The 10,368-nt window shown below is 39.8% G+C and overlaps 1 protein-coding gene across 12 annotated transcripts in view; it reads left to right on the forward strand.

Annotated features, from left to right (window-relative positions):
* Positions 1–10,000, forward strand: part of ZNF606 (zinc finger protein 606) — a 28,275-nt gene extending 18,275 nt beyond the window's left edge. For 8 of the 12 annotated variants that reach the window (XM_040465229.1, XM_040465226.1, XM_040465228.1 and 5 more), the window contains one exon: positions 662–4,672. In XM_040465229.1, the coding sequence (XP_040321163.1) occupies positions 662–2,637 (1,976 nt within the window). In that variant the 3' untranslated portion in view covers positions 2,638–4,672. Of the gene's footprint in view, positions 1–661; positions 4,673–9,502 lie in introns of those variants that run through there. The other 4 variants (XM_040465234.1, XM_040465235.1, XM_040465236.1 and 1 more) reach the window with 4 other exon arrangements.
* Positions 10,001–10,368: the final 368 nt, after the last annotated feature.

The following is a 10,368-nucleotide window of genomic DNA, read 5'->3' on the forward strand; positions in this document are numbered from 1 at the left end:
AAAGCAATGCAGAGGGAGAAGGCACATGAATATAAGTCTGGAGGAAACCAAGTGCAAGCTTTCAGTAGTCCTTTTCCAGTGGAGTTGCAGAGGACACACACGTTTAATTCCTTCAGCAGTGAGTTGTGACAACAGATATGACATGTCATCTACTAGGAAAGCTGGCCAGAGCCTAGGAGTCCAGGGTGTTTATTGGAGATTTGAATACACAGTGCCTGTGTAACTGACTGCAACCACTGAAGCTCCAGACCCCCAGAAGGAAAGCAGATGTTCACCATAAATGACCATAAATGTCATTTGTACACACTGTCTAGAGAGATACTACACAGTGTGCTTCAAGGCCTCAAGCATGCAAAACACTCTTAGACCATTCCAGGACCTCGATTCCTTTACCATACACCTTTATCCTGGTCTTTTTTTCTATGGGAAAATGCCCCTAAATGGTTGTTATTGGTATCCAGTATACACTTATGCTGGTTCACATACTTTTTTTTTTCCACTATTCTCTCTTCCCTGTTATGATCTTTGTGTTACAAATCTATTTGAAAACAAGGTCACACCTGCCTTTTCAATAATATGGACAATAAATCTCACTTTTCCCACTCTATTCTCGGAAATTTTTTCTCTGTGCTCTCATGGCTTTTTTTTCTGATTATTTCAGAGTGGATGAGAAATCTTGAAAGCAAAGCATTGATCCCAACACAAAGCATTTTTGAGGAAGAACAATCCCATAGCATGAAGCTGGAAAGATACATATGGGATGATCCTTGGTTCTCCAGGTTAGAAGTCTTGGGATGTAAAGACCAGTTGGAAATGTATCACATGAACCAGAGTACAGCTATGAGGCAAATGGTCTTCATGCAAAAGCAAGTACTATCTCAAAGAGGTTCAGAATTCTGTGAACTTGGAGCAGAGTGTAGCCAGAACTTAAACTTTGTTCCATCTCAGAGAGTTTCTCAAATAGAACATTTCTATAAGCCTGATACAAATGCTGAAAGCTGGCGGTGTAACTCAGCCATAATGTATGCAGATAAGATTACCTGTGGAAATCATGATTATGACAAAACTTTCTACCAGTCCATACAACCTAATCAGCCTGAAAGGATGCAAACTGGAGATAATCTTCTTAAATGTACTGATGCTGTGAAATCTTTCAATCATATACTACATTTTGGTGATCATAAGGGAATGCATACAGGAGAAAAACTCTATGAATATAAGGAATGCCATCAAATCTTTAACCAGAGCCCATCATTTAATGAACACCCACGACTTCATATTGGAGAAAACCAGTATGATTACAAAGAATATGAGAATATCTTTTATTTTTCATCATTTATGGAGCGTCAAAAAATTGGTACTGTAGAGAAAGCATATAAATACAATGAATGGGAGAAAGTCTTTGGGTATGACTCATTCCTTACTCAACATACAAGCACATACACCTCAGAGAAACCCTATGAATATAATGAATGTGGAACATCTTTCATCTGGAGCTCTTACCTTATCCAGCATAAGAAAACTCATACTGGAGAGAAACCCTATGAATGTGATAAATGTGGAAAAGTATTTAGGAATCGTTCGGCCCTTACTAAACATGAACGGACTCACACTGGAATAAAGCCCTATGAATGTAATAAATGTGGGAAAGCCTTCAGCTGGAATTCTCATCTTATTGTACATAAGAGAATTCATACAGGAGAGAAACCTTATGTATGTAATGAATGTGGGAAATCTTTCAACTGGAACTCCCATCTTATTGGACATCAGAGAACTCATACCGGAGAGAAACCCTTTGAATGTACTGAATGTGGGAAATCTTTCAGCTGGAGCTCCCATCTTATTGCTCACATGAGAATGCATACTGGAGAGAAGCCCTTTAAATGTGATGAATGTGAAAAAGCTTTCAGGGATTACTCAGCCCTTAGTAAACACGAAAGAACTCACTCTGGAGCAAAACCATATAAATGTACTGAATGTGGAAAATCCTTCAGCTGGAGCTCCCATCTTATTGCCCATCAGAGAACTCACACAGGAGAGAAACCCTATAACTGTCAGGAATGTGGCAAAGCATTCAGAGAACGCTCAGCCCTCACTAAACATGAAATAATTCATTCTGGAATCAAGCCTTATGAATGTAATAAATGTGGGAAGTCCTGCAGCCAGATGGCTCACCTTGTTAGACATCAAAGGACTCATACTGGAGAAAAGCCCTATGAGTGTAATAAATGTGGAAAATCCTTCAGTCAGAGCTGTCACCTTGTTGCTCATCGGAGAATTCACACTGGTGAGAAACCCTATAAATGTAATCAATGTGAAAGATCTTTTAACTGTAGCTCTCACCTTATTGCACACCGGAGAACTCATACTGGAGAGAAACCATATAGATGTAATGAATGTGGGAAAGCATTTAATGAGAGTTCTTCCCTTATTGTACATCTAAGAAACCATACTGGAGAAAAACCCTACAAATGTAATCATTGTGAGAAAGCTTTCTGTAAGAATTCTTCTCTCATTATTCATCAGAGAATGCATAGTGGAGAGAAACGCTTTATATGCAATGACTGTGGAAAAGCCTTTAGTGGTCACTCAGCCCTACTTCAGCATCAGAGAAATCATAGTGAAGAGAAACTGTGAATTGAATTGATAAGAGATTTTTCTTTTATTGTACATTTGGTAACACACTGAAAAAAACCCTATAAATATAATCAAGAGGGCAAATTGTTTAGTAAGAATTCAGAAAGACTTCTTTTTATTATTTGGTAGAAAATATCTCCTTAGAAGAAACCTATGAATGAAAAGAATAGAACAAAGCTTTCAGCAGTTATGTAGCCTTTATTTAACATCAGAGAATTACAGTGAAGAAACCTCAAATCCCCTCATGGTCCTACTTGATTCCTACCAGGAATCCTACTTGAGGAACATGAATATAGGGAATAAGACTTCTTTCAGTAAGAGATCTCAACTGAGGTCTGAATTTGTGGATCGCAGTGCATTGTTAAGGGGAACCTTATTCTAGGAAAAGTTTTTTAACTGAAAGTACACTGTTTTGCATCAAGCTGGAATAATGGATAGGAAGCTTTATAATAACATCTTGTGCATAATTATGGAAATACAGATTTTGCTGTTACAAAGGGAGAATGTGGGTGCCGTTTAAGGAACACAATATGAAATACTAAATCTGAATTTAAGAAAAAAAATTAGTATTGAATGGGATATTTACTGTCGATCAAGATTAACCTTAGAAAACATTAGTAAATGATTTTACTAATGGTGGAAAGATTATTACCTAGAAGTATGAGACTGATGTTGTTACAACAAAAGTTGACAGTTTATGACCCATTGTGTCAGTGTCCATGGTTTACTCATGATTGCATTGTTGGACAATTCACTTGTAATCTGTTTTAGGCAATCACTGTAAGTTACAATTGTGGACACTGCATTGATATACATAATGTTAAGGAATGAAAAGGACACAAAATTGTATATACGTATCTATTATAACATCTAAAAAATGTATATGGATAAGGACTGGAAGGATCCATGGAGAAATTAACCTTGTTAATTTAAGATTTTTAAAAAAGTTTTATAAACACAGCACCTATGTGCTAGGCTTTGTTTTAAATGCTTTCAAATATTAACTTGTTCAATCTCCTTAACTCTATGAGATAGGTACTATTATTATCCCAGTTTTACAAATGGAGAAACTCGTGCAGAGTGAGTGTTGAGAAACCTACCTAAGGGACACACAGCTATTAAGGAATGGAACCAAGATTGTTTGGCTCTAGAGTCATGTTTTTAAATACCATGTTATGCTGCCTCTCCAGTGATTTTTTTTTCCCCTAAATTTTTCTTTTGTTCAGTTTTCTATAGTAGATAACTTGATAATAAAAACCGAGAAATTCCTAAACAGTGAGAAATAAAGTTACCTGGCTCTCTGACCTGAATGATTTCTGGTAACATGAGAGCTAAGCTGCCTTTGGAATATGAAGTCTGGATTGGACAGTCAGAATCACTGCCATTTTCTAGGACTTGGGTTCCCTAAGATTTCACCACCCACAATACTGAGCATTACAGCACAACAGTGACTGGAACACAAATCGGAGGTTTGGGCAATGCTAAGGAATGCCTCTTGATGGGGTTAGAATGGCCCTTGTGGGGCAGAGAGCAAGAGACACTACAGCACATGGGAGCATTGTTTCTCAAGGTCTCTCTCAAATTCAGTGTTTATGCTTTCTTTATCTTCTCTTGATGAGAAGATTGCTTGATAGTAGGGGCACTTCAGAAGGGAAGGAAGCTCACCAATTCATCAGAGTGAGGAAGTCTCTCTGAGTGCTCCTAGGGGAAAGGAGGCAGGATGGATAAGCAGATTTAGGTGGCTTCTCTCCTGTTCACAGATATTTCCTCTATTTCCCTAAAGTAGGACTATAATTACGGGCCAGGAATCCTTGGATAGGCTTCAAGGACATTGGTTAGAAATCCAGGATACAAAAGGTTCATCTAGTTCTTACAGGGTCCATGACTCCCCATTGGTTGAGAAACAGTGACCTACTGGTGTGGGAGGGTGTGTGTTCTGTAGCTGGAACTCACATAGGTATGTAACATCTGATTCCTTACCTTTCAGGGCTTAGTGCATAGTGGTCACCCAATAAATGTTGCAGGAGTAAATTAACTGAATGCATTTCTCATGTGATTTCTGCAAATATCTTTAGAATAGAATTAGCAATGTTATCTCTGTAAGAGAAAGTAATATGTGTCAAGTAATACTGTGAATATATGGGTAGAGTATTCTAATACCCAGTGTAATACACTTTGAGCAAACCGAGATTCTTTGATTTAGCGACTCCAAAGAATCTCATAATTCATATACAATATTACACAAGCATCCTGACAAGTCACTCTATGTTATGCAGCTTAATATCTTTTAAAAAAGTTTTTCTAAAAGTGCCTTTTGTGGCCCAGCCCATATCACAAGTCAAGAGAAAGTCCCAGACTTCTGCTTCCTCCTGGAAGGATCCCTACATCTCTATCATCTATCACACAGCCTTATATGCACAGTGTGCCTTGGATGTTTAGGACTCCCACACCCCTTCACCTCCCTTACTCCAGCCCTCTAACCTATGTATGGCTTAGTTCATTGCCCCCCCTTTTTTTTTTAACCCCATGTTCAACTCCCCAACTCTGGAACCTTCTGCTGGGCCCAACTGGAACTCATTTCATCATGAGCTCTTCCTTGAAACCTTCCTGCTGTGACTGAAGCTTGAGTCTCCCCTATGCACAGTGTCTCTTATGATGGCTTCAAGGGGTGGCTCCTTTCTCCTCCCCTCCACCCCCCACTTTTCTCATTTGCAGCCTCTAGATTGTTCCTCCCTTCTCTCTAAAACTCACCTCTGACTCTTGGGACATGAGACCATCACACTTGCTTCCCTTCATTCCAGTCATCTATTATGAGTCACTCATCCACATATCAAAGAATTCGGCACCTGCCTTACTGCATCTAGAACCATTCCATCATCCATCTGGATGATCTTTCCGTGTCCTGACCTCACAGGACCCCTCTGCTTATGGTTTTGTCAACCACTTGCCACAGTCAGTCACTCCCATGGTCATCCCTAGGACCATTCCATTACTAGTGACTGGAACCCCTCCACCATCTGTTTCCTAAGCTGCTTGGCTATTTAGTATCAAAATTCCAACAATTCCTTGACTTAACCTTCCCTCAGGCTCACTGCCAGCAGATGACTTTGCTTCCCGCTTACCTGAGAACAGAAGGAATCAGTAGAAGCCTTCCATAACATCTACCCATTGTCCACAGTGTGCTCTCCCACAGGGACCTACATACAAACTGGCTGGGTTGACTCCAGAGCCTATCTCGAGGGCATTGCTCTAGCAAGTTTCCCTTATCTCCTGTATCATCACGTTTTGCCTATGTACTAGATTATTCCCACCAATATGTAAACATACTTAAAAAAAAAAAAAACAACTCTCGATAACACATTCCCTTCTAGCTCCTGCATAATTTCTCTGCTTCATTATAGAAAGCAAAATTTTTCAAGAGTTGTCTGTTTTGCTGTCTCCACTTCTTTTCCATTCTTGAAACCTCTCCAAACCTACCTCACTGCCAGATGTCCTCCACATTGCTAAACCTAGTAGTCAATTCCGTTTTTTACTTCCTTGAAATACCAGCAGCATTATAGATCATGGATCATTACCTCCTTGAAGCATGTTTTTCACATGGCTTTCAGGACTTTCCACCTGATTCTGGCCTTCATTTCAGGCCCTCTTAGCTGTTTCCTCCCCCACTTCCCTTACCTCTTACTGTCAGGGTACCCCATTTCCTGTTTGCATCCCTGAAGTTCTCATCCAGTCTTGAGGCTTCAAACACCACTGTTATGCTGAGGACTTTCCTTTTAGGGCTACAGTTTGATGAGTGTTGAAAAATGTCTACACCCTTGTTACTATCACTACAATCAAAACTATATTTTCCCTTTCCCAAAAAGTTACTTTATGTCTCTAGTTAATCCCCATCACACCCCACTGCCCCAACCTCTGGGCAACACCTATCTGCTCTGCCACTACATACTAAGATTGTCTTTTAGAGTTTCATATAAATAGAATCACACGGTATTTTATTCATATACTACTTTTACTATGTGGACACTTTTGGGATCAGGTCTTTTCTCCACATAATGTTTTTTTGTCTGTTTTTGAGGTTCATCCATTTTGTAGCTCATATCAGTAGTTTACTCTTTTTTTTTTTTTTTTTTTTTTTTTTTTTTTTTGCTGAGTAGCATTCCATTCTGTGAATGTGCTACCATTACTTATCCTCTTCACCTGCTGATGAGCATAAAGTTGTTTCCATTTGTTGGCTATTGTAAATATAGCTGATACAGACATTCTACCACAGGGCTTTTGTGTGTGTAAGTTTGCATTTATCTTGGGTAAAAACCTAGGAGTGGAGTGGCTGGGTTTGAAGTATATGCATAACTTCCTAAGATACTCTCTGTGGGCTTTTAGTCTGATGTCTTTAATCTGTTTTACATTCTGGGAAATGTCTTTTTTTGTGATATTATCTATTTTTTTTTTTTTTAAAGAAGAAGCACTTCGTGCTCTCTCTCTGCTTTTCAAAAATGAATAAATGTTAAAAAAAAAAAAGGGGGGGTGCACCTGGGTGGCTCAGTTGGTTAAGCATCCAACTTCAGCTCAGGTCACGATCTCATAGTCTGTGAGTTCAAGCCCCGCGTTGGGCTCTGTGCTGACAGCTCAGAGCCTGGAGCCTGCTTCTGTTTCTGTGTCTCCCTCTCTCTATGCTCCTTCCCCATTCACGCTCTGTCTCCCTCTGCCTTTCAAAAATGAATAAACGTTGAAAGACATTTTTTTTTTTAAAGAATAAGAACCACAAGGGGGTGCTTGGGTGGCTCAGTTGGTTGAGCATCCGACTTCAGCTCAGGTCATGATCTCATAGTTCGTGAGTTTGAACCCTGTATCAGGCTCTGTGCTGATGGCTCAGAGCCTGGAGCCTGCTTCAGATTCTGTGTCTCCCTCTCTCTCTACCCCTCCCCTGCTCATGCTCTCTGTCTCTCTCTGTCTCAAAAATAAATAAAAACATTAAAAAAAATAAGAACCACAAAACATTATTGCACAAGGAGGATACAAGCATAGGGAGCATTACAAGAGATAAAAAGGTCAGTTTTTAGAAGTCTGTGATATGCTTAAACCTGAGACCAACGAATAAAGGCTTACTTTTGTTCCAGTGACAAATGGTAACAGAATGATGGTAGTGAGGCTTGTACAAGGATTGGTAAATATAGAAAACAAGGAACAAGTCAGGCCAGTCTATAGGTTTAAGGCTCTTTCTGCCTGGATTTCTGTTAAACCTCCTTGATTACAACTCTTTTAGCCACATAGCATATAGTGGGCTTTGTTTTTCTGAACTTCCACTGTTAGTTTTATACATCCTTGACAGTTATGTACGGGCACAGTTGGTTATATGCATTCACCTTGCTAATCTACCAGGGTGCTCTGCTCACCAGCTCTAGCCCACTTCTTTGGAAAGCAATCAGGTACTCCCAAATTCCTCTTCTCATTCTACGCCTCTAAATTTCCTTTCTGAGCTTTTTAACATTTATTTCCCTCTCGTGTATTTTCCTTGTTTACCAGGGAGTAACTGCCTCCCTTCTTTGCATTGATGACTAAAAGAAGAAAAAAGAACTAAGAGGCAATAAATCATCCCAGGGGTGGTCAGATTTGACAAATGTTACAGTTCCTTCTAAGATCAAATTCCTGTGTTTCCAATTTTATCTTGAGTAGCTTTGCATATAAGCGGTGTTATGTCTGTAGTAAAAACAAGGTAAATTATGACAGTAACTGTACTGTTATTGTTGTTAGCACAAACAAAAATATACAAACTTAGAATTTTATATGTCATAATATAGTAAAGGAATTTTGAATGAGATGTTCTAGGACCAGTGCTAAATACTTTATGGAAATTTATCTTATTTTTATTTTATTTTATTTTATTTTATTTTATTTATTTATTTATTTATTAACATTTATTTATTTTTGAGACAGAGAGAGACAGAGCATGAACGGGGAAGGGGCAGAGAGAGAGGGAGACACAGAATCGGAAGCAGGCTCCAGGCTCTGAGCCATCAGCCCAGAGCCTGACGCGAGGCTCGAACTCACGGACCGTGAGATCATGACCTGAGCTGAAGTCAGACGCTCAACCGACTGAGCCACCCAGGCGCCCCATTATTTTTAATATTTCATCCTTTCCATTTAAAAAGTTTCTCTTTTATGACTCTGGTTATTCAAATGTTAGCACACCTGTGTCTGTTGTCCATATTTCTTAGCCTTTCTTTTATGTTCTCTAATTCCTTTTCCTTTCTTTTGTTCTTTTGTCTGGACATTTTCTCAATTTGCTCTTCCAGTTTGCTAAGTTTATTTTTCAGCTGTCCATTTTGCTATTTATTGCCTCTACTGTGTCTTCATTTCAACTATTGTTTTACATACCTAATATTTATACTTGGTTCTTTTTTATGTGTCATTATTCTCATTTCTTATTGTTAATACCATGCCTTACTCCTTAAATGCATTTAATAGACTAATTTAAAATTTTGTTCCATCTGTTCTAATATATCTGTTTCTGATGGATTCTGTAATCCAATGTTTGTTTTCTCTTGAAATTGTTATGCTCTGAAAATTGCTCATTACTTGGGCCAGTGAGTATATATCTTTTGGGATCACTGGCTATTTTATCAATTGTTACGCATACATGTGATGGGATCAGATCCTGGTACCTATAAACCCCACTGAGTTCAGGGGTAGAGACAATGGATCCTGGGAGGGGAGGTTGAGGCCTCAGAAAGCTAGTCAATGATTCCTCGTCCCATGAGATAACTCCTTGGAATGTGATTCACCATCCCAGAGCTTTGAGGAGGCAGGATGGAGAAACACTTGCCTGAGGTGATGTGTTCTGTGCCTGTTTCTCTGCTGCTCATAGGCTACTGCCTTGCCTTGATTCCACTCCTCAGGATGTCTGGACCAGAAGTTGGGTTACAGCAGCTGTGGGCACACTGTTCTAAGGCAAAGGAAGAGAAGAAACAAGTGCAAACTCCAGAAGTTCCTTTTGTTTTTTTATTACAGCTGAGCTATACCGTCTCCTGCTCCAGCCAGCCAGCCCAGCATACTAGTTCAAATCAGGTACCAACCCAAGTCTTTCTAGCAGTTTCTGATATTCCCAGATCTTTTGCCTCTTAGGTTATACCTGGGTTTATCTCAGGTAGGTGTCTGTGGTTGAATTGGCTTGTATGAACCAAAACTGGAATCTCTGTTGTGAATCTTCTTTGAGTACATTGTCTCAACATGAGGTCTTGAGACCACGTCCCATTACAGCTCCCCTTATTCTCTCAACTTCTCCGTAGGAGCAGCACACAGCACAGGCAAGTCCAAGGCCAAGAGGTTCTATTTAAAATGGCAGATCCCTTGGGGCGCCTGGGTGGCTCAGGTCATGATCTCAAGGTTTGTAGGTTCCAGCCTGTGTTGGGCTTTGTGCTAACAGAACAGGGCCTGCTGCTTTGGGTTCTCTGTCTCCTTCTTTCTGCCCATCCCCTCCCCTCTCTCAAAAAGAAGCGCTTAAAAAAATAAAGCAGCAGGGGCGCCTGGGTGGCTCAGTCGGTTAAGTGTGTGACTTTGGCTCAGGTCACGATCTCACAGTTTGTGGGTTCGAGCCCCATGTCGGGCTCTGTGTTGACAGCTCAGAGCCTGGAGCCTGCTTCGGATTCTGTCTCATTCTCTCTCTGCTTCTCCTCCACTTACTCTCTGTCTCTCAAAAATAAATAAATGCAAAAAAAAAAAAAATAATAAAGA

This window comes from Herpailurus yagouaroundi, unplaced genomic scaffold, assembly GCF_014898765.1.
Source record: "Herpailurus yagouaroundi ecotype Mexico unplaced genomic scaffold, PumYag 557, whole genome shotgun sequence".
Taxonomy (NCBI): Eukaryota; Metazoa; Chordata; class Mammalia; order Carnivora; family Felidae; genus Herpailurus; species Herpailurus yagouaroundi.